This window comes from Micromesistius poutassou (assembly GCF_964030765.1).
Source record: "Micromesistius poutassou genome assembly, chromosome: 4".
NCBI classification, from domain to species: domain Eukaryota; kingdom Metazoa; phylum Chordata; class Actinopteri; order Gadiformes; family Gadidae; genus Micromesistius; species Micromesistius poutassou.
In genome coordinates, this window is record NC_140274.1 from 9,374,684 (window position 1) to 9,400,142 (window position 25,459).

Consider the following 25,459-nt stretch of genomic DNA (forward strand, 5'->3'; position numbering starts at 1 on the left):
GTGACATGCTGGCTCATGTCCACCTGCACTTTGCTCAAACCCTAAAGGCCCACCGCCACCACCAGCACCAGCACCATCCTCCCTTGTCCTCCCCCTCCACCGGCACCAGCACCAGCACCATCCTCCCGCTGCCCGCCCTCAGACGTCCCTTATCTTCCCCCAGCAGAGAGGCCTGCGCTCGGCAGCCCGGAAAAACCCTTTTCCGGGCTGCCTCTTCCCCTATATCTCCAGACACACAAATGTGTACATCCACGCATACCTAGTTTACATATATGCATAGACTTTAGTCATTCGAACCTATGACCACTCTTTCTCTTTTGCTTTCCTGTTTGTTTGGTTGGTCGTTTTCTCTCTAGGTTGCATGTGAAGCATCCCTTACGTCCAAACAGGACTAATCGGGCAATATTAGCCATCCGTTGACCGTGCAATCTTTGCTATCCTGTATCTTGACCATCAAGGGCCCACCACACGCCAGTAGAAAACTGTAGAGTAGCTGGTACTGCGTGCTGGCTCAATTGATACTACTTAAGTCACTTATCTGTATCCATGTGTAGTTTCACATGCCACTGGTAAGTGGATTCACATGCAATGATGTGGCAGAAGATCAAATCTCCCATTTAAAATGACTCAACTCTAATAGTTTCTGGTTGATTTTTATATGCGACGACGCCATCGAAAATCTTTACCTAAAATCTCTCTTTTTTGGGGGGGGGGGGGGGGATTCTTACGAAACTAAGGTAAGGGGGATAGAGCTGGTTCCAAAAATCTGGTTTAAAAAAACACACATTTATATATAGTTCTGCACTCAAATGTTGTTTATGGCTCAATATAAAGCTTTCAAACGTGTCCTATGGCTATGCTGAATGTACACTATTGCATTTTATGGCCCATATTACATGTCTTCCTGAAGTGCCAAGGGGAGGTCATGTGCAGCTCATTCAAACTATCAACTGACTTTGAAATGCGGAAGGCTTTAGTTCACTTACACAAGAACCATGACCCACACACACACACACTCTCTCTCAGACACACACACACACACACACACACACACAGCCTCACATGTTAATCTCCACAGGGGCCCACTAAGAGTACGCGTCAAATCACAAATCAAATGACATTGAGAGACTGGCTGACCTGTGTGTGTGTGTGTGTGTGTGTGTGTGTGTGTGTGTGTGTGTGTGTGTGTGTGTGTGTGTGCGTTGATATTGTTCCATTACTTAATGCCTTCTAGGCTGACCTGGGAAACCATGGTCACAGAGGGCTTTGTTTAGTTGACCTCCACCCCTCATCTTTCCGCCTCTCTCGCCCTCTCTCTTTTTTTTCTCTCCACCCTTGAACCTCAATCATACACTAATGCCTAGCTCATGGAGACCTTAATCACATACACACAGACACACACACACACACACGCACGCACGCACGCACACGCACGCACACGCATGCGCACGCACGCACACACACGCACACACACACACACACACACACACACACACACACACACACACACATACACACACACACACACACACACACACACACACACACACACACAAACATACACAGTCAGAGTCATGCATACCGTTGTGTTGTCATAGCAGCAGAGATTCCAGATTTGAACCTGCATATAGGTCCTTCTCACCTTTAGGGCTTGGTTTAGACAGACTGGTTATGACATGGACTGAACCCCTGTTCTGCCGGTGGAAATGGGAGGCGATACACTGCTGTAAAGTCCCATTAAAGTGGCTGTGAAATGTGTGAGTTGTGTCAATGGTGACCTCCAGTGTGTGATTAAAAATAAACCAGCCAAACTCCATGTCGCCAACAGAAATGCAGACATTCCTGGCTTACCAGCTCACATACCACTCAGAGAACTGGAACGGCCAATGCGCTATGCACATGGAACAACATGTTATTCAACTATACCAAAACCAAAATCAATATTTTTTCCTTCTCTTCATGAACCCCACATACAGACAAGAGATACATAGGGACTTAACATGAAGGGTCGCTTCATCTTACTAGCATGTGTATCCAGACACACAAATAACTATTTTGAGCCTGTCAGTGTGACTAGACAATGGCGGTTATTACAGGTAACATATCAGTATCAATCACTAATAGCCGTTTGTGCGTTTGTGTGTGTGCACGCATGTAAGGGTATGTTCCCTTGTGTTTGTGTGCATGTCAGTGTATCAATGGAGTCAAAGATATAAAGGCAGAGAAAGAAAGACTGAGACATATGTGAGAAATATAGAACGAGTGAGACAGGGGCGTGTGAGCAGGGGTGAAGAGGGAGCATAGAGAGAGGCAGGCAGAGAGTGAGAGAGAGAGAGAGAGGCAGGCAGAGAGTGAGAGAGAGAGAGAGAGGCAGGCAGAGAGAGATCGAGAGAGACAGAGAGAGAGAGAGAGAGAGAGAGAGAGAGAGAGAGAGAGAGAGACAGAGAGGCCTCATGGTGATCCCAGCAGCGGGGGCAGATGAATAGATGTGAGGAATTCCTGCCTGCCTATTTCCAGAGGAGGATCTTTTAATGGAGCCACCATGCAGTGTCCCTTATAGCACTTTGGGCCATTAGTGCTCCCATTCAACTGCTTCAGTCACATGCCACCTCTCACGCCCCCAGGGCTCCCTCGCATCACCTGAGAGTGCCTGGCTGCCATGAACAAAACCTACAGCATGTAGATGTGTTGTGTGGGTCACATCTATAGAGGCGGTGGACAACATGGCTTCTCGTCATGGTTGGATAAATTATTATTATGACAAATGTACTTATTGTTATTCGCTTTGGAAGTGTCTGCTAAATGACCTAAATGAAAAAGTAAATATATATGTATACATGTTTGTGTATATATATATATATATATATATACTGTACCTTCACCCAAAAGCCTTGTCTTGCCCCAGATGAACATGGGACCACTAAACACTGTGAGCATCTACATGAAACGATGAAGAAACCCTTCGGAGAGGAAGTGAACCAGTTTTATTTCCCTTGATGTGTTTGACTTGAGACTTTTTTTTTTTTCCTGTAGCAGAGATCACATGGTTACCGGATTTAAGCCACACCAACTTCACCCCATCACAGGGGCATACTTCAGCCGCTGGCTACGTCGCCAGCGATACGAACAGATCTATCTTAAATGCTTGTCCCGGTTCCAGGATCCTTCAGTCTGTTCGACCAAGTAGACGTGGTGAGATGAGGATGTGGTTGACTCTGTGACAGGCGGAGATCATAAAGCAATATCTACAGAATACATGTTTTGAGTTGCGGTTTGAAGGGGGGAGTCAACAGACAGGTTTTGGGCCTAGCATGTGTTCCCTGTTTACTTTTCCTTCCTTTGCATTTCTACTAATTTTGAGTTTGGAGTCAACCCAATATTTTTGGATGAAAAACACCAATGTTTGGCATGCATTAGTGATATTTGAACAATAGGACTGTTGACATATGCTAACAAGGATAAAAGGTCAGCTTACAAAAACAAAATACTACTTATAGTACATGAACAACAGCCCTTACTTACTAGCCCTAGGATGTTTTTTGAACAAGCTTAGATAAGCTATGTTTATCATGCAAACTTCACTTTGACACAGAATCAATGGTGCTTCTTCAGAATGTCACTTCTCAGGTGACTGTTCTGAGCCAGGAGACAATAGTGAGTCTTAACACACACACACACACACACACACCCTACTACCATTTAATTACTATTAACAGTGGCCAGACCTTCAAGCATTCTATGTGCATGCCACTATGTTGTGTTTGTGTGTATGAATGTGGGTTGTGTCTGTGTGAATGTGCGTGTGTCAGTGTATGTGTTGTTGTATCAGTGTGTGTGTGTGTGTGTGTGTGTGTGTGTGTGTGTGTGTGTGTGTGTGTGTGTGTGTATGTCGTGTTGGTGTGTGTGTGTGTGTGTGTGTGTGTATGTGTGTGTCGTGTCAGTGTGTGAGTGTGTGTGTGGGGGGGGGGGGGGGGAGATGTGATTCATTGAGATGGTGAAGTCATCTGACGATCACATGACAGAACATTAGTCATAATGGATACCTCGGCAGAGCTCAAAGGTGGCATAGGTGCAAATAGAAACCAGTTTGGATGGTGAAAACATCGCAACAGTAACGCACCCTGGGACAGCCCTAGATCTCTGCTAGGGCAGCGCAGATACTCAACTGCAATGGGAGTTGGGTAGGAACCATATCTGTAACTTTAGTCATTAAAAGCAAACAGGTTGAAAGTTAAATGGTTGCTGGGGTCCGTCGATAAATGTTCCCAATACTGCTGATACACGCTACTCAGGCGGATTGACATCAAGGAGACATAATGACCCGCCATTATGATTTCTAAAAACAGGCTTTCATCTCCGTTTACGGGTACCACCGGTTGCACTGCCAATCAAAAACCAATTAACACAATGAATAGTATTACTATGCGTTCACCTTTTTGTGTGGGGTGCGAACCACAAACATGTCCAGGTTGGGAGTGGGTGCACTGTATGCTGTCCGCTCAGAGATAATAAAATGGAGTGAATCCCATATATATTTTTTAATTTGTCTGTCTCTAATGGCTTTCTGCCGTCTTCTTATTGTATTTGCACACATCCATAAATGGGAGCAGCCCTAAAGTCCCATGATCTGGTCACAGTTTGGAGTCCCAAGGCCCTCACCTGACAATGTGATAACAAAGATAACTCTTCCCATCAACGTGGGCCACTGGCTTATTACTGACACTGTGCTCACAACTATCCCATAACCATGTTTATGGGAATCATTTTAAAGGCCATTATTTCTCATATCTATAAAATAAGAATATATCCCTGAATACTAATTCAGTGTGGCAAATCAATGATTATTCACCGGTTTTTGTTTGTAAAATTATTCCTGTAAAGAAAACGAGAGCAATGCTGTGAGAATTTGTTTTGGTCACGGTTTGCTCAGGCACTCCTTATGCATTCAGCCTACAACTGGCAAACATAAATTGGCAGGTAGGCTCACTCTTTGATAGAGATTTGTCTGGGGCAAGTCTAAACATGAACAATAGGACGTTATGCACGTCGGACCAGGAGGAATGCGTCAATCCTGCCCAGTATGTGTTCCCAGATAATTACTCCCCTATACCCGTTCTCACCAACAGGTGTTGCCAAGCTGGACATTTATCTGGCCTTGTTAGAACTGCTTTAACGAAAAGTAGACGTCTGCTAGACCAGTGGTTCCCAACCTATTTTCGTGTACCGCTAAATTCCGCAGACCAACTCATATGTAAATGCTATAAAATAGATAAATACACATGCAGGGGCAGAGCAAAGAGTTCCATCGCCCCCTTTATACACAATAATTAATGCAAAAAAGGCCGTGGCCAGTGTGAATAGTAAACACAATTTTACACAAATCATTACAAATACACATAAGTAAAACCTACAATACAATATTTTCTGAACAATATTTATAATTTATTTGTTCCAAGCATCTATATATATTTTTTACATTACTACAAATGTTTATATTTCAACAATACAATCCCACGTACCACATGCAGTACCCTTACATACCACTGGTGGCGCGCAAAGACGTACAACGGGGTGAAAAAAACACTGCCAGACGATTTTTTATTTGTATACCCCATTGTACTGCCGCCCTATGGAACCGTGGTGTGCGACCAAACGCGTTGCTTCTAGGCCTTTATGACATAATTCCCCCCGTGGACTCTCTCTATAGGGCTTGGCTTGTCGGCCTCCTCTGCTTACTGGTGGTTAATCTGTAGTTGCGTGTGTCTGTGCGCTGTGGGCGCGGAATGGAGTTAACGTGGTTTGCATGTCAATAGGCGTCGAACGACAGATGGGTTGCTCTTTGAACCTTTGTGCGGTTGGAGGGTGCATGTGCGTCGGGGCATGGCCGCTGATAGGCTATTAATAGGTACGCGTGATTAATCCTATGAATAAGGATTTCGAATCAATCCGCGCTCAGCCAAAAACACGATACCGACTTCAAAAGGCCCTTATATCCCGTGCATTTTCATGTGTGGTCGACCCTTGTAAGTGGACTCAATAATTAAATTATAACACTAAATGGTGGACGTTAAGATGTAGGGTAGTCTAGTTATAGGCTAAAAATACAAATCCCCTTGGAGGAGAAACTGCAACATCTGCTGGTCAATAACATATTGTATTAGCCCAACTGTTCCATAATGGAAAATAAGGAAACTCGACTGACGAGAGTTCTGTAATGGGGGCCAGATGACGTGTGAACGGGGAACGTACAGCCCAGTAGTAACAACGCGTCACGATTGATCATCACTGGTTATACATTATTCATTTAAACCATACGAGTGTGATATAACAGGCGACCGGCTTGGGCTGTGATTTAAAGGTCGTTATGAGCAACTCGAGGCTATCATGTTGACCAGGCAGATACAACAGTGACCTGCCTCGATGCAGTGCGAGTCCTTTGTCGCCAAATCATTAACAGAACAGGGCCTTTGTCCTTTACAAAATGCTTTTCACCAACGTGGAAAAAAATTGGCAACTAGCTGAAAACCGAAACTTGGACGTGGAATAATGAACCTGGCCCTATAAAATCTTGAGGATACAGCTGAGTCGACGTCGCATATTCTACATGTGTGGGACGGTGAGCGGTCTACTAAATATACTGCGTACAGATTCTTCCGTTTACCCTCAGACGAAGCAACACATCCTTCATGGTTATCATCCTACCCTCCTTGCGTTTTTTTTGTGTGTGTGTGTGTGTGTGTGTGTGTGTGTGTGTGTGTGTGTGTGTGTGTGTGTGTGTGTGTGTGTGTGTGTGTGTGTGTGTGTGTGTGTGTGTGTGTGTGTGTGTGTGTGCACGCGCGCTTGTCTCTCTCTCGCTCTTTCTCTCTCTCTCTCTCTCTCCCTCCCTCGCGCGCGCTCTCTCTCTCTCACTCTCTTTCTCTCTCGCTCACACACCAAGCCCCGCCCATGGCCAGGTTAGCGGGCGGTGATTGGTCCTTGGTGCGACTCCAGACCAGAGCACACAGCGTTCCCCGCAACAGCTGCGAGCTACCTTGTTATTCCTCCTCGTTGCGGAAGTACTGAAGCCGGCAAAGGGGGGCCAGGAGAGAAACAGGAGAGGAGCAGGGCAAGTTATAAACGGCCGCATTGTCACACGGCGGTCCCGGGGAACACTACGGCCCCGGTACAAGTCACGGACATCACCAGAACATTAAAGGCTTCTCCGATGTACGTGCGGGATTATAAACACGACAGCGAGACGAGTAGAGGAGCCGAGTGGATTTTATTGAACAGGTAAGCGATGTTCTCGTCGTTTTCGAGGAAATTCATACGGGCTCCTGGTGTCGAAACGGGGCTCTCGGAGAGCTGCGCTATAATAAATTATCCAGTCTGCCTACTGCGGCGCCCATGCAGTGTTTTGGGAAAATTCAATACGAGCCAGCGGTAGCTTCAAGTAATCGCATATACGACGGTGCTTTACGTGTATCCTATGACATACAACGTTATATAACATTTTAAACGTTTATTTACGGCTCCCATCCTCTTTTGTTCGAGTCCCCCACCGTGTCCCTGTTTGCTGGTACGGCGGTAGCCTGTGTGTGTCTCTTTAATTTAGACAGTAGGCTCCGTGCAAACTTGCTGGGGTAAGGATGTTTGAGCGGCACGTAGGCTGTGTGTATCAAGCCCCCGTGATCAAAATAGTCCTGAGACGTTTTGTTACCGTTTCCCCAGGATATTTTTTATCGAATCATCTGGAAAAGCTGTTTTAACAATGGTAAACGTGGCCAGAAATGGAGACATGTCGACGTTTAATCTCGCCCCTATTACAAAAACGAAAATGTAACTAGGCCTATAATAAAGGTTTAATGACTTGGATAACAGCGGCAGGGAAGCGTTTCGATATCGGGCAGTAGACCGTATGGTCGACTGACTGCAAACTCCGGGAAAGTAATTTGACTAGCCTACTATGTCTTTGAATCTTTTCCCTTTACTGTTCGCTTGTCTTTTTAGTTTATTTCACCACTGAGACGGAATCGATTTCCTCTGGTTATTTTTTTATTATCAGAGACGACTTGCCTTTGAATTTCCAAGTCCCAGATGTGCAATGGATTAAATGTGGTTTGTCTTGTATGACGCCTTTTCCCTCTCTCCCCTCCCGCTCTGGCTCCAGGACTGTAGGGTTATAGGAGTGCCAGGGCCACCATGGACCAAAGTTTGCATATTCTGCAGAAAACGACCGACGTCTCGAGCGACAAGATCATTCAAGATGTGCCGACGGGGCTCGCGCTGGACATGAGCTTAAGTATGGACAGACGAAACGATTTCGCGGTTCAACCGATGGTCGGACTTCCGGACAAAATTCCTCTGGTTAAACCCTACTTTAAAAAGAAACACGGACAGCGAAAACTTGACACCAAATGTCTACACCGGGCTCTCGAAGACCCTATTCTCCAGACCTTGCTGAGCACGGACGCTCTGGTCACGGGCGACGGGGTGTTTGTCCCCCACAGTCAAACGAGTCGGACCCCGGGAAACATATGCGCGGCGGCGGTGGTGAAGCAAACATGTATCGGTCAGGTGTGTCTGAAGAACTCGGGGGCTGGCGGTGCGGTGGCAGGGTTGTTGGCCCACGACACCGACGCGGAAATGGCCGACACTACAGCGGAACTGGAAGAGACGGAGCGACGGAGCGTGGAGCGACCAAAGCTCGCGGGACTAGAGATTCAGAGGGTCGCGATGGATTCTAACTCTGACAACCACTGCTTTCAACTGAAGCCTTCCCTCCGCGCCGTGAGTCCAGTGGCCGGGGGGGCTGTGACAATGACAACACCTATCCGGGTCACTCCCTTAGTATCACCCCCACCTCCTCGCCAAGACAGGGGCATTAAAACCGGTGACCTCTTCGCATCTGAAGCCTTGCGGGGGGCAAATTGCCTCCCCATCAAAGCGAGCAGAGGCCCTCCTCCACTCACCCAGGCCTCTCAGTCGGACAAAGGAGTGATATTTCAGAATAAAAGCGAGGAGGCCTCATTGGACCTGGTCTTTGAGCTGCTCACTCAGCTTCAGTATCACACGCACCAGTCGGACGCGGTGTCCGTTTGTGTGGATTTCCTGCAGGGTCTGTGTGTGTACGGCAGTGACTGTGCCCACCACCATACAGTGTTGCCCTACCACTGGCAGATCCACAGCAGCAGCAGTCACACCTGGCAGAGCATAGCGGACGAGTCCCAGGAGCAGCTGGAGAGACTGTACTGCAACCCAGACAACGAACAAGTCAGGCTCAAATTCAAGTGAGTATAGCTTTGCTTCCCAAACCCTTTCACCCTGAAGGCCCTACCTTTACCAGGCCTTGTTGTAACATATCGAGGTCCAATCCTCCATTGTTATGACAGGTGCTGGATCACCGTCATGATTTTGTTATGTATTTACTAGTGTTGGAATTGGGACACGTTTAATGTTGATGACAACCATGTATAGGCTACCTTGTGACCACTGACCTGGTTATGTAAATCCTGATATTGACATCCGTGGGAAATCTATGTCTGGTGTGGGATCACTGTGGAACGAAATTGTATATATTTCTCAGCTCTTGTATATCAATATATAGCGTATGCATGTGCTTGCTTGCCTTTTGGAACTGTGTGCGTTGGAGCTTTTATTGCCCTGTGTGTTTTGCTTGTGTGTTTATGCAAATATTCCTCTGCTATGTATGAGTGAGCTCGTTACACATCCTGGGTCTAAATGGGACTCTATGCACATGTGTCATTGGCCAGAGCTTTTTTTTTAACCAGGAAGTGCAGCAAAGCAAACCCTAACTAGAAGCTGTCAAGTCTTCTGTGTAGTAGCGTTAGAGAAGGGCTGCTGGACCTCACTAGGACTTGTGAGGTCAAGGCGGGGGGGCTTTCTTGCCCATATAGACACTGACACTTGCATGTGGTTTAGACTGCCTGGCATGCAATGCACACACATGCACGTCAGAAGGCAGCACTTGGCATGCCCCAGTTCATCAGGACTGTACACACGCACGCACACATTATACAATTGTACCATTCACACATATTTTAATGGCTTATGGAGGCTAGTGGGGCAGCCTTCTGTGCCTGTGTCTGAGTGGGAACACGCATTCAGATGTCTGTGAGTGTGTGTTTCAGTGTATCAGCATGTTTACACTTTATATTTATGTGTGTGCGTGATTGTATTGTTGACTCAGGTTTTCAACTGAAACTCTATGCAAAGTGCAAATTGCTCCACAAACAGGATTTGCACCTGTCATGTGAGTCTAAATTCTGTTGGCAGGGTTATCTTACGTGTAACACATACCCTGTTCTGTTAAAGAGGAATCATCCTGGACGTCATTTCCCCTTAAATGACTTCTCAGGAGTAGCTACTGTCTTTCAAGTCTACATTTGGCTTTAGTTGTTGTTGACAATTGGGTGCCCAATTAGTAGTAGAGGAGTAATTATCACGACGTCTAACGAGAACTGGTATTTCAGAGGCCTATCATATGGACAGACTTATCTTCAGAGAGGGGAATTGAGGAAACGCGACATAATACAAACCCCTAGTTGGCACTTCCACAACAGCAATTTCATGTGATGATACTATGAAGTAAGGGAGTATGATGTGCGAATGTTTTTTCTTTGGTCATCCAGTGACCTCATCTCTCTGTGTCCTCTGGTTTCCTGCTCTGTGTCGTTTACCAGTAAACGTTGCTCATTATGCTACTTGTACGTGGACTAATATGGACATTTTGTGTAACTAGATTTAGTGAGTATGCACTGGGTGGGGCCTGCCCTCTTTATCGTTACTGTTGTATATCTCAACAAACCTGTATTGGGAGTGCGAAGGAAAACATTTAAGCTAATGGTTTAGCTTTCATGATTAATCAGGTCTGGTCTCAAATTAAGTTTAAAACCATTGATCGTATAACTAGGTATGTTTGTGTCTGTATGTAAGGGAGGTGGAAGAGGAGAGAGAGAGAGAGATCTCAGTAGGATAGGCTTTCTATAGAGATGCTATCCAACCTGTCTGTCAACAATAAAATACTTGCACACACACACAGTAGTCATTACAGACGTAACCAATACCATGATAATATTGCTTGTGATTTAAAGAGCAGCAGATGAGTAAACAAGACCTAGTGTCACTCAGTATGGAAACAGACCTGTGCTGCCTTCTGCTTCTGAAGGATGCTTGCCCATTTGATGTTGTGTGTTAAGGTTGTTTTAAAGAAGTGTGTGTGTGTGTGTGTGTGTGTGTGTGTGTGTGTGTGTGTGTGTGTGTGTGTGTGTGTGTGTGTGTGTGTGTGTGTGTGTGTGTGTCTTACACCATTCCCATGTGTCCATGATCCATGGCGTATTGTTAATCCCATCCATATGATAAGCGGGAAGGGAAGTCAGGCCTAATCCGCCTTAGTCATGAACCGGGCAATAAGCAGGAATGTCCCCGTCATTGCTTGTAAACGTTGGACTGTACTAATCCCCTCACCGCCGACCTGCTAGTCAGTGGTTAGATAGCAATTTTGCGGGTGTTTCTCTGAGTCACACAGAAGCAAAGCACAAGCAATTTGTCGGATTCCTCCAGTAGGGGTCTACCCATGGAAGATCGATGTGTACGCATAGCTCATTTTAAATGAGCGATTATGGATGGTTAGATCCTTCCTTAGATAACCGCTCTTTCTGCGTATTCATGGCGCCGCTAGCTATAACCTCATGAGCTGAATTTCAGATTAAACGTCAAGACGGAAGAGGGTGAGACGTCGGGAGAGAATGACCTTTTGTTGACCTGGTGATAAAGACTTGCGTGTCGTTAACTTCAATAAAGAGTCACTGAGCCCCAAGGGCAGGGCGACCTGACACTAAGGGTGCATGTGAATTAATGTGTGTGTGTGTGTGTGTGTGTGTGTGTGTGTGTGTGTGTGTGTGTGTGTGTGTGTGTGTGTGTGTGTGTGTGTGTGTGTGTGTGTGTGTGTGTGTGTGTGTCTTGGTCTTGTCTGTGTGTTTTGTTTTTATTACACAAGGGTATTCCATATGACTGTTGAGTGATTATACAGTTGAGAAGATAGTGTGTGTGTGTTAAAGCCTTGTTGTCCTTTGACTGTGGGCTTCCTTGCATTGGTTGTGTTGATTGCGTGCGGAATGGGTGTTTCAGATCAAAGGTGTGTGTGGAGAAGGTACAGTGTCGGAAAGACTGCGTGTATGATTCATTGTGTCTAGGTCACCGTGCCTTGGCTTACTCATCAACTAACTCTGTCCGTTTGTCTAACTTATCTTATTATAACTTCTTAACTTCTTATCCAACCACTATTTTTTTAAATTTACACTGCTTTATTACATGTGGTTACTCTTCTGTTCCCCACACGGCTGTTCTATTATCGAGCTTGACATTTGGCATGTGTTCATGTCTGAAATGTAATTCCTGGCAGTTTCACATTGAGTTCCAAAATGGTCCAGAAAAATCTTACTCTCTCCCCAGGTTTAACCACCAAGGAATCCTTCCTCTCTCCCCAGGTTAACCACCTAGGGAGAGAGAAAGAGAGAGAAGGGGGGAGGGGGTAGTGTAGTAAATTAGAGAGAGAGCAACAGACAGAATGACAGAGGGAGGACACTGCCAACCCTACTCACCACACAGCCAGAGGGACGAACTTGTGCAGAGCGTAGGACAACATGAACAGGACACGCACAGGTCCATACTGTTCACTTCTTTCTTTCTTTCTTTCTTTCATATATTAATATATTTTTTATTTTATATATTACATTGGTATAAGAAAGTTGACACTTACCAATGATAGAGATATGATTGTGTGTATAACATAGTGCAACTTCTTTTGCACTTCTATGTCAGATGGAAGAGACATGAGTGCGTCCACCAACAGAAGTTGTCAGTGGTTTTGGTTCACTGGTTGGCTCACCTCGGTGTGACTCGATGACGTTGGCATGTGTGTACATGAATCTTTTGTGTGTGTGTGTGTGTGTGTGTGTGTGTGTGTGTGTGTGTGTGTGTGTGTGTGTGTGTGTGTGTGTGTGTGTGTGTGTGTGTGTGTGTGTGGGTGTGTGGTTCCGCGCAAGTGTGCAGTGCAAGGCACATGAGTCTTCTACTTTGACATTCACAATAGCATGACTGATGATGGTATGCAGGTCCCTGTGAGAACGCTGAGAGAGGCGTGGTTGTAGTGAGTTACTCTGTACAAAGGGTAGGACCCTCGGACACCATATTGCCATTGAAGAAATGTATTATTTTATATTTATTACACGGCTCTTTTCAATGCTGTGGAACGCTCCGTTCACTTGCATGGGCCTTCCAGACATTAGGTGGTGAATAATTTTTCAATAATGACCGTTGCAAAGCATATAATGACCGCTGTCAAGGAAAGTGGATTTTTTTAACATCTTTCGTGTCACCCCGCAAGTAGTCCGGGAACTTATCAACCTCAGCGGATTCGGTTGCTAAGCAACGTCAACATCTTTGGTGGACTATTTCTCTGCTGATCAACACTACAAATGGTAATTGTAAAAAGACAAACTGTGTGCAGTTATTTTTTTTCGTTGGCAAGTAACCGTGTAACAAGCGGGATAATCATAATAATAATAATTCAGGGCGAAGCAAGACACCTCCGCTTTGTGTCGGTGTCCAGTTTGCCCTGTTGGGGCTTATTTCCTGATAATGACCGGTGTTCTATACATTATCCCTTACATACTGTATATGTTATACTTTCTTTCCATAAACCGTGTTGTGTTGTGAGTGTGCCTCACCATGCCTTAAATGTATTGCCCCAACACACAGGTGAGAACTAGCCTATTTAACTGCACTCCTTTAGTGAGTCCAGGTGCTCTTCTTAAAGGGTGTCTTACCTTTCTTTGGTTAGGTCTAGCTTTGTAGCTAAGCTGTGTCATATGAAGATCAGCGCTAAACCTCCTTTATCTACAATATTAAAGTGTCTCTCCGGGTCCACTCTCGCGTTTAGAATGAAACCCTTTCAAGAGCCGCCTCCTCTTGTTCCAGAACGCCCTGCGAGTTTAAAGTACAGTGAGCAGTAGACACTGAACGTGGCTCCCAGATGTCTTGTGTTTTTAAGAGTATGCTGTTTCCACGGAAATGCCAGCCGATAGATTGACTTTCTCTTTCCTTCCCACTTCAGTTTTTCCCCTCCATCTCTCTCACCCTTTCAATCGGTATCTACTCTTCCTCTTCTCTCGTTCTATCTGCCTCTCTCTGTTTCTTAGTTGTTCACAGCTTCATGAGCAGTGTCATGAGATTTCTCGTTTGTTTATGTGTTGTTTGTCTCCCTAAGTAAAATAACTCCATGGCCAACTCTTTCAGGCACAAACTTGTTTTAGCACGTCGGTTAATGAGTACAAACTTGAGTTGCAAGTTCTGGATCTATGGTCGTACCAGTGTGGGCGTGTCTTCAGTTATAAGCAGGACTCCCGATTGGCTCTGCACCAGAACCATAGATCCTCGGTGCACTTAATTTAACCAGAGGAATTTTATTTTTAGAACGAGGCTAACTGGCCTGGGAGAGAAGGCGATAAAAGAGAGAATGGGGTTTTGGAAATCATTGTGTGTTTTTGTCTGTCTGTGTATTTGTTATGATCTTGTTAGCCTGACTGGTGGGAACAGTTTGTGATAGGTGCATGGTATTGTGTTTTTTAAGTAAGTTTCAGTTTACATTGAACAAACGTGTGTGTGTGTGTGTGTGTGTGTGTGTGTGTGTGTGTGTGTGTGTGTGTGTGTGTGTGTGTGTGTGTGTGTGTGTGTGTGTGTGTGTGTGTGTGTGTGTGTGTGTGTGTGACATACACACGTTTGTTTCTGTATTCTATTTCATTAGGCTTTCAATCCTTCTTGAGGAAAAATAATTTGGCCCAGGCCAGCAGACAGAAGTTTGAGTTTCTACAAAACATTTATTAGTTGGCAACACATCAGCCTGATTTCACAAATGGCATCGAGGGGCCAAGTCATTCTTCAAGGCAACAACAAATAAAACAAGACAAAGCTAAATAACCAAATGACCCAGGGAACAACAAAAAAAGGTCCAAAACAACAGGGCGACAAAAACGTAGAATTTTTGGTGGTCTAAGGATGTGAAATTAGAAGCTTGACTTATGACCGTCCAATTCTGGTCCCTGACACACAGTGTCCTGTATGTTGCTACAGTACTTATTCAGGGCTATAGGGAAACTGAAATTGTTGTTTGTTACTCTCACGGGAACCCTCTGAGAGCTCTGCTGGGGTTAAATGTCAGCCCAGCCCAGGCCAGAGACGGTGATGTGACGGTATGTAAGGCGAGGCAATGCAGAACAGAGAGGGAGACGGAACAAAATGGTGGAACAACCGAGAACACAGAAGAGAGAAAGAACAAAGAGGAGTGACGGAACAGTCTGTGTATTTTTTCTTGCCCCGTACTCCTCGCCTTTAAACCCTTATGTTATTATTACCCATCTATGGCTGTAACCAGACGTTTAAAAAGATTTTAAAGTATGAATATCAAGCCATCCATTGGGATTCTATCATAGAGGATACATTAAACCAATGCTAAAATCAGTTGTGAAAGACTGTATGTTTCCTTTTTGTTTCATTGCTTTCAGTCAATATATCCTGTTTTGTCTCTATGCATAGCAGCACTCTTTTACTATTATGTGCTTCTTCTGGTAATATCTGACTCACATGTCAATATCAGTAACCCATTCCTGATTCATACTGTGACATACAGTCATACCATGACTGAGCAGAAATGCCCTCCCATAAATAGCTTCAATGTGGTAGTGGGTGTGTTTAGTCTGACCGTGAGATGGCTCAAATCTGTGTGCGTGTGTGAGGAACTGCGTTTTTGCCTGTAACCCATTGACTTGTTTTGCTGTATAAGTATAAAAATCCCACTCCTGGTTGAATCCGGTAAGAGGAAGCTGACTGTAACCTCTGTATCACAGCGTCTCACTTCTCCGGGCCATTACACTAATGAGTTGACAGAATCACACCCTCACTTCCTCTTGGGTTTTCTGTTCATTCTCATTCTCTGTCTGTCTCTCTGTCCATGTTAAGTTGGTAGTCGATCGTTTTTGTTGGTAAACGATGAGCTCACAAGGAAAGGTAATTTCTTTTGCAAATCACACACACACACACACACACACACACACACACACACACACACACACACACACACACACACACACACACACACACACACACACACACACACACACACACACACACACACACGACCTTTGACACGGCTTCCAATTAGTTTTCCAGCCCAAAAAATCTATTAGCCCATTAAACAGTTTTGCGTGTGTTTGTCCTCTTAAGCCTCAGCATGGAAGTGAACAGTGTGCATGTGTGTAAAAGAGGGGGAGAGAGAGCGACACATTAATCTACCACAAGGCCTCTGGCAAAAACATTCTAGGTCAGACATGGCCCAATACCATTTACACACAGACACACATCCAGCCCCTTGATGCAGACAACAGGAGTTAAGGTTAGCATTGAACAGGGCCAAATCTCCCTGGTTGTTTTGACACACTGAGTTTAACAGACGGTGTAAGTGTTGTAATCCAACACTGCAATGAGTTTGTGGAACACACTTTTGTCCAAGGAAAATATAACCTGGTGCCTTACCTTGAGCTTCAAAGCAGCTGTATTTTCCCAAAGTGTGTGTGTGTGTGTGTGTGTGTGTGTGTGTGTGTGTGTGTGTGTGTGTGTGTGTGTGTGTGTGTGTGTGTGTGTGTGTGTGTGTGTGTGAGAGTGAGCGAGAGAACGGAAGACCAAGTGACTAGCTTCTTGCTATGCGGATGCTTCCGGTAGCGAGTTCAGAGTGTGACTGAGCTGCCACGGGATAAAGGAAATTGACTGGCTATCCATTTTGTACCTTTTGAAGCGGATAGCATCATGTTGACAGTGGGATGATTAAATTGCTGTTGTTGATTTGACCTCAGCATGGTGGTAACTTGGAGTGTGTGTGTTCTCCAGGGGTCGAGTGTTCTCCCTGGACTTCGGGGCCATGCTGGTGTGTGATATGGAGTTTGACCGTGTCCGGAGGCTGTCCACGCCCCCAAGCCCCACGAATACCCCCCAAGCCCCAGCCCCAGCCCCAACCCCAACCCCGTCCCGAGCTGCCACACCGTGTGGAAGTACTACTGCAGAGACAACTTCGGCTGGAGGGAATACTCTGAGGTGAGCCATGTGTGTGTGTGTGTGTGTGTGTGTGTGTGTGTGTGTGTGTGTGTGTGTGTGTGTTTGAACTCACAGCCACACATTAGCTCCTCTCACAGCAGTTAATTGACTAACTGCTTGAGTAGAATCAATTTTTCCCACACATATGCAGACTCTGGAATACACTTGCACACCCATTCTAAGTGCTTTCTTGACACAGCGGCTCCCACGGCCATTAATTCTAACAAATCACTAAAAATCAAGTGTGTGTGTGTGCTGTGCAAGTTGGTTTGTTTGACATTTGATCACTTTGTGATTTGGCGATGACACATGTTAGCAACTTGTCTCTGCTAAGTGAACACTCCTGCCATGCTTCAATGTCACTCCACCTTTCTGCAGCTCTCCCTCCCTCTTCCCCCTCCACCACCACACAAGTGCGTTCATGTGCAGTGCAGTGAATACAGTGCCATCAAAAGAGCCATCTAGTGTTTTAAATAAACTCAATATCTCTTTCTTGGTTTCTTTTTCCTCCCCTCTCCCTTGACTCACCCACCCTCCCCCCTCCCCCAGCCGGTGGTGAGGTTGATAGAGGAGGCGAGCGGCCGTGGGCTGAAGGAGGTGCGCTTCATCACGCTGCAGAACCAGTACATCCTCAACATCAAGGAGGGCTTCCAGCAGAACGCCGTGTTCGGCTTCCGCCGGCAGATCAAGAAGCGTCCCATGTACACGTCGTCGGTGATGCTGTCGCCGCACCTGCAGTGAGTACCGATGACGACGAGGTGGGCGTCGCAGCCAGCAGTAGACTTGTTTGTTATAAACGGCGGTCGATGAAGTGGTGCTATGGTTGCTTGCCGAGCCGCTGTCGTGTCTACGGATTCCTTATGGTGCAGCCGTACAGTGGGTGCCAGCTAGAGTCAAGCTAAGTTCATAAGAGATGCGTTGGTTGTCTTTGATTTGTGTTTGTACAATTCTGGGGAATCGCAGTTGAATTCTGCTTTTGTACCCTCTGTTTGGCTAGTCACTTGCCCCCACTGCTAGTCTATGGGATGTGAGTTGTATTTGGTACCCTCTTTGGTACTGTGCTGATTTGTCTGATGATCTATTAAATGTCTGCATAGTTACGTCTTCTCGAGGAATCTTCTGAATAAATTCAGACTCGAGTCTTTTGTTTTGGGAGTCTGAGTCAAAAGGCACAGCGTTCACTCCAGACAAACAGATTTGGAATAACCCGGCAGTTATGTAACAATGTAATCATGTTATCCTTTATTAACACCATAAGCATTCAGCCATCTGACTGCACACTCAGTATGTAGCGCATGGTCCTACATTAGCTTGTGCGGCTTTCTTTTCCCATCAAGTGCCAGTTCTCTCTCTCTCTCTCTGTCTCTCTGTCTGCAATCTCTCTCTCTCTCTCTCTCTCTCTCTCTCTCTCTCTCTCTCTCATCTCTCTCTCTCTCTCTCTCTCTCTCTCTCTCTCTCTCTCTCTCTCTCTCTCTCTCTCTCTCTCTCTCTCTCTCTCTGTGTGCCAGTGGGCATGTGATACACTCTCTGAGCTCTCTCTTTAAGAGCTCTCCCCCCGTGACTCGAACACTAGCTAGCCCGGAACAGAATACCGGCAGCGTAGCAGCTTTCTTGCTCCCTGAGTACAAATGTGTCCTTCTCCTCAGCTAGGCCCCCCACCACACACACACACACACACACACACACACACTTTTGATCTTTGTATTTCCGCTGCGCATTAGCAACCCCAGGATTACATTAGAAAACGCTCCGTAAACACTGTGATCAGATATTAGCAGCAGCATGAGTCACCGCAGAACCCACTGGCCCGTGCTGCCCCTGCAGAACCCGGCTGCTGTCAACAAGTCTGAACCGGGGAGGGAGAACGCAGATAATGAGGGGGGGGGGGGGAATGAACAGGAGAGATAGGGAGAGGGAGAAAATAAGATGAGGAGAGTGCATGGGTGTGAAGGCAGGAGAAATGCAAGGCAGTTTAAATTATTTCTGTTATATAAAAAAAAAAACAGTGGCTCAGGGCCCTTCGGGCTGCAAAGGCATTCCTGTCAGTGCTCTGCACACAGGACGTGGAACAGGCCGTTCCCACCATGTGCCCCCAGCCCAGTGGACAGAGGGGGGGGGGGGGGGGGGGAGACGGAGTGACGGAGTGGAGTGGGTGATTGAGGCGGTAGTGTGAAATATGACTGTGGGAAGATGGAATGTGGAGTGGAGCATTTGTCCTCGGGACATTTTCACTCGTTTTCCTACTTGGACTCCAACCCTATCTAACACCCTTTCTGCACTTGTCTCCTCCTCCTTCCCTTCCCTCCTTCTCTTCTCCTCCCTTCCTCTTTCTTTTTTCAGCTACACGTATGGAAGTGTGTGTCGTGTGTTCGCAACAATCTGTGCCAAGCTCAGGAGGTTGAGGTCATTAGTGTGATTGGTCTCTCTCTCTCTCTCTTTCTCTCTCGTCAGATGACTTCCTCCCTCTCACCCTGCACATTTCTCCTTTGTCTTCTTCCCTGGTTACTTCTTTTTCTTCCTCTATATTTTGGTTATTGTCCCATTTCTCTCTATTCCCCTTTGTTTCTGTGTGTGTGTGTGTGTGTGTGTGTGTCTCTCTCTCTCTGTCACTCTACTTCCATCAGGCCCCATCATTCTCTTGTTATCGCTCGCTTTTCATTTCACACTTGTTTTCTTCCGCCCCCCCCCCCCCCCCCCCCCTCTAGCCTGGGATCTTTTCAAAGCGCACGCTGGAACGGGATTGATGGCAGAGAGATATCTCAGGGCTGGAGGGACGAGATAAGGGAGGGGGTTCATCATACCAATCAAAGTCTCTTGACAACACACCAAGGACACTGAATCACACACACACACACACACACACACAACCTTTAACAAGTGATGGTGCTAACAGCATTCAAGACTGCGGCAGACACGATAACATGGCAGCCAAACCGCCGTTATTGACTCAAATGGGAGACAAGTTATTTTTGTCTCTCTCTCCTTCTAGCTGACACGTCCGTGACAGCTTTACAATGACATTCTACTCCTCCCCCCTGCTCTCATTTTCCTTGCTCTGCACATCATTCTCTCTCTCTCTCTCTCTCTCTCTCTCTCTCTCTCTCTCTCTCTCTCTCTCTCTCTCTCTCTCTCTCTCTCTCTCTCTCTCTCTCTCTCCTCTATATCTCTCTCTCTCTCGCTGTCTTTGTTTGTCCCTTGAGCTCTGCCATCTTTTCAGTGTCTTACTTTCAGTCAGCCTTCTGTCTGCTCCTGTTCCCCTGCCACCCCTCTCTCTCTCTCTCTCTCTCTCTCTCTCTCTCTCTCTCTCTCTCTCTCTCACTCTCACTCTCACTCTTACTCTTACTCTCGCACTGTTACTGTCTCTGTAAGCTCCATAAGCAGAACACGATTTCCTCAATCTTTCATGCTAACAACAATGCAAAGCGTGTTAGTAGTCATTTTCGAAAGGTGTATGTGTGCTTGTGTGTGTGTGTGTGTGTGTTGGGCTCTGGGAGTCATATACACAGACCCCCGACACCCCCATCTGTATGGTGAAGGACTGATTTCGGTCCGCTGATGTCATTGTTGATAGTCGCCACGTTATGATTTTATTTGGACGTGCCACACTCGTTCCCCCGCACCGGTTCATTGCGTCGGACAGCCAGCGATGTTTATGTTGAGATGCCGTGGTGATTGGGGGCTGGCGGGGAGCGAAGGCAGATGTGAGCTAGGGAGCTGTGTTGTGAAATGTCGTGTCGTGGCCGAGGCTGTGAGACGGTGGATTCCTGTCTTCACTGGGGGCTGGAAGTAGTTAAGTGGAGAAAAAAGACAGTAAAACTGGTGTGGAGGATTTTGATTGTGCCGTTCACGTCGCACATGTTGCAGTCTTTGTATTTGTTTTCTGGTTAATAAGGTAACGGGGGAGGGCGGTTATAGTGTGCATTTTAAAAGACGACCCACCACGTTTTCCTTTCAATGTCAATATTTGCAGAAAGATGTCTGGTCAACGTTCCTTTTTTTCTCTCTCTCTCTCTCTCACTCTCCCTGCAGGACTCTAGGCGGCCTCTCCTCTTCTCCTCACCCCTCCTCTTCCTCGGCCGAGCAGCTCTCCAGCCCTCTCCCGCTCTCGCCCACCACGTGCAACCCCCCCACCCTCTTCCCCGAGACGTGGCTGCCCATGGCGACCAGCCAGGACTTCCTGCAGGTGCCGGTGTCCCGCGAGGACCGGAGCTACCGCACGGTGTACAGCCTGTTCCACAAGACGGTGTCGGAGACCAAGTTCAGGATCCTCAAGATCCTGCGGGTGCAGAACCCCTTCCTGTGGGAGAAGTACAAGAGGTCAGTTCCTGTCCCACAAGGCCTGGCTGCACTTCAGCGGTAGTCACAGCGGTGCGGACGGAGCCCTATATAATACTTTCTGCACACATGTTCCTTTTTATCCTTTGGGAGGTGTTGCCGAGTTGGCGTAGTCGTTTAGCAGAAAACTACTAAGGCTTTTTTTGGTCCTTGGAAAATATCGCTTTGCCTCGGTTTCCTTGAGTGGGAGAGATAGCAGGCGGTGCCACAGAAAGCACGATGCCAGTAGAATTATTGAAGGAAGAAAACCGCTAAAATGTTGGGTTTGCAAGTCGTTGCACTTGTCAGTTGTTGTTGTTGTTGTGTGAGTAGGCCATATGGGTTTCGACGTCTGCACTTTGAGACATTGTGCTGATCTGGATGTGGCAAACGGTTATCACTGGTAATTTACAGCTCGCTTTGTAGAAATGAAAGCTTCAATCTTTTTATAATTGGCATTGTGCAAATTGTGAGATGTGGATCTTCCTCCTTTTAAAGCCAACACTCGTTCATGGAGTCAGAACCACAGCATCGCAACAGTAGACCATTGACACAAATGGATAATAGTTTATTTGGTTCTATGGTAATCTCAATTCAAATTCAAAAGTGTAATCCCACGCAATGGCTTATTCCCGATGTCGGCGATACACCGGCCATTTGCATAGTTCACCGGGTTTCTCTGGCAAAGATGAAATGCGTCCCTGCCTTTTCAGGTCGCATGGCCGACACATCAGCTGCACAGCAATTTAGTAAATTGCGCACCAGCAGGAGAGACGGAGTACGAGAGGAAGGCGGAGGCAGTCAAATGCGATGCGTGTGTTGCGTGAGAAGGAGACGAGTGTTGAAACGGGGGCGGTTGCAGAGCGATGATTTAGCTGCTGCTGGTTGTTCCTGTCGTGAGTGTTGTGTTAACTGCTCTGGTGGGACGGGTGCTGCCATTCCCATCAGCTGTGACAGTCAAGCAACACAACAACAGCTACCACCGCATGGTTACAGCACAATGACCCGGTGTGTGGGAACCAGTGTGTGTGTCTCCGCGTGCGTGACTTTGTTTGCTCCGTGGTCTCAGGAAGTGGTACCCTGCCGCGTTTCAGTTTCCTTTTCTCACACGATGGTTGTGGCAGAGTGACTCAGATTAGGAGAGTGGTGTGTGAATTTCAAAAGGTGTGTGAGAGAGAAACTGTGTTTGCATGGATGATTGTGTATGTATGTGTGTGTGGGTGTTTTGGGTTTAGACACCCGTCATGTGCCTGCCTTTGCATGTTGGCGTTTCGGAGCACTGGACGGCGTGTTGTTACATGTGTGCTGTGTGGTAGTCCGTTGACCCGGTTTGATCAGGAGGATGACCTGTTGACAATGCTGATGCCCAGTGTGTGTGTGTGTGTGTGTGTGTGTGTGTGTGTGTGTGTGTGTGTGTGTGGTGTGTGGGTGTGTGTGTGTGTGTGTGTGTGTGTGTGTGTGTGTGTGTGTGTGTGTGTGTGTGTGTGTGTCAAGTCACAAGCTAGGGTTCATTTCAGGTCAGTTAGGGGTCTTTGTTTGCGTGTGTGTCTGTCCACCGAATGAGACATGGCAGATCAGCGTATGGTATGGCAGATGTTCAATTCAGTTTTGGCACAAACTAAATGATGTTAATAGTCCTTCCTCTGTTAATGGCAGGGTTGCCTCCAGCAAGGTCACAAATTCATAATGATGAGTTTATCATCAGTGCATTAGTTTATGGTGGTCAAGCACGGCTCTGAACAGTGGTTCTGTGCACCTAGGCGTCCAGAATCATAAGTAGTAATCAGAGAAGATCATCTTCCAGCAGCACTGAGCATTCAGTAACCGTGTAGTGTCTCTCGCTCGCTCTCCCCCTCTTTCTCCCCATTGTGCCTATAATATCCCTCCTACCTACACTGTCCCCCTGAGTCGATCAGACATCAGTTTTGTTGTCTGATCCAAAAAGTCGAGCCTCCCCTCACATCTCACGGCCTTGTGTCTGCTCCGCCCCACAGGAAGAAGGAGTACATGTCCCGGCGGCTCTCGGAGATGGACCGTATGCTGAGCGAGCGCCACCTGTTCCACGGCACCTCGGCCGACGTGGTGGAGGGCATCTGCAAGCACAACTTCGACCCGCGTGTCTGCGGCAAGCACGCCACCATGTTCGGCCAGGGCTCCTACTTTGCACGCAAGGCCGTCTACTCCCACAACTTCTCCAAGCGCTCGCCAAGGGGGTCCACTGCATGTTCCTGGCCAAGGTCCTCACGGGAAGGTGCGTAACAGTGGCGTCTGTGTGTACGATACTAAATGGATTTGACTGCGATAGCTACAAATGACATGTGTGTGGGTTTTCGGTGGACCGTGGCATTATTCAGTGGTTGTGTCCCATGACCACAGTGGTCACGGTTTTTAGCGCTGGCATTTTAAAACCACTGCATGCATGCATGCACGCACGCACGCACGCACACATCGCGTGCCCGTTATCCGACCGAATTCCCGTCAACGAATGCCGCTACACCGGGGCATTGTTTTCAGCGAGGGTGCACTCCCATACCGTTGTTTTTATGTCTTTCCAAGCCATCCACAACCGTCTTAAAATAGACTCTTGACGAGCGAGATGGCCTGCATTGCACACATTCCATTTGCATCTATGGAACGCTTGCCTTTATCCGGCTGGCTTTTAAATGAGTGCCCAAACCTATATGATGTGTAATGACACGTGAGGGCAGGAGCAGTTGGCCTTGACATAAGTCTTGAGTTGCACCACACTGATAATCATCTGGTCGATATATATATATATAACGCGAGTGTGTGGCGGCTGAAAGGTTCTCAATGTTTTTTTGCATATGATTTGCTATCGCAATCAGAGAGACATTAGCCGTTTCTCAATTCGCGTTCTCGTGCGTACTCGTGTACTTGCGTTCTCGGTAAACGTCATCAGTGGTAGCCCAAGCACTGTTCCAATTCCAAGTACGCGAGAACGCGAGTACTGTCGTAAAACCCGAAGTGTTCTCGATGTGTTCTCGATGAGGCCGTTCTACCAAGGATGCATCGGAGGTGACTCGTGTGGACTTGGGACCGTTAAATATCCCAGAATGCATCATCGAGTCCGCTGCTGTTCCAATTGCAGGTGCGTACTCGCGTTCTCGGAAGTCTGTACTTGAAAGTCCGGCCTTGCCAAGTACGTACTTCCAAGTCTGCGAGAACGTAGTCCGCGTACTTGGTATTGAGAAACGGCTATTGTTTATTGATTATGGGCTAAAGGGAAGGGAACGCACAGGGAGACGGACAATGTATGTGTGTGTATATGTAATTTGTATTCTCATTTACATGAAACAAGGAAGTGACTTGCATTGAATATAGTCTTTATGTTTGTGCATGTATTTGTATATTAGGCTAGGTATATGGTACAAAATAACAAGTGACTTGTTCGTAATTCGGAAGTTAAACTGTAAAGAGATGGAGTAGGATTGTCATTGGTTAAACAAAGGCAAACCATCAACAATGTAAAAGCCTATTCGAATGGAAGTATAAACCAAATTGAATAGTTACTACTGCTAATAATAGTCATAATGATTCTCATTTGAATGATAATAACTACTTCATTCTGTTTCTAAAACCAGTAGAACAAAGTGCTTACAAAATGCCCGGAATGCGTCATCTAATCATCGCGTCGGTTTCAAGAGTTCATCCCACAGACTCTGGCCTCATCACCCTGGTGACTCTCTGTCTCTCTCTCTCTCTGTCTCTCTCTCTCTCTGTCCTCTGTCTCTCTCTCTCTCTGTCTCTGTCTGTCTCCAGGTTCACGGTGGGGAACCCGTCCATGCGGCGGCCCCCGCCCATCAGCCCGCGGGACGCCTCCAGCGACCTGTACGACTCGTGCGTGGACAACTGGAGTGGACCCCAGATCTACGTCATCTTCAACGACGAGACCAGAGCTACCCGTACTTCATCATCCAGTACGAGGAGGTACCCTGCACCGTGGCCGTGTGAGCCACTGGAGACGGGGGGGGGGGGGGGC

General features: G+C 46.8%; 1 protein-coding gene across 1 annotated transcript; it reads left to right on the plus strand.

The window, feature by feature from the left end:
* Nucleotides 1-7,022: 7,022 nt before the first annotated feature.
* tiparp (TCDD-inducible poly(ADP-ribose) polymerase) lies at nt 7,023-25,431 on the plus strand (the record flags this gene model as incomplete). The annotated part of the gene is given in 10 exon segments (XM_084467042.1): nt 7,023-7,272; nt 8,150-9,269; nt 16,942-17,035; nt 17,038-17,145; nt 17,695-17,882; nt 21,175-21,462; nt 23,454-23,665; nt 23,668-23,710; nt 25,240-25,366; nt 25,369-25,431. Coding segments are annotated over 9 exon segments (2,211 nt in total). The 5' UTR covers nt 7,023-7,272; nt 8,150-8,181.
* Nucleotides 25,432-25,459: the final 28 nt, after the last annotated feature.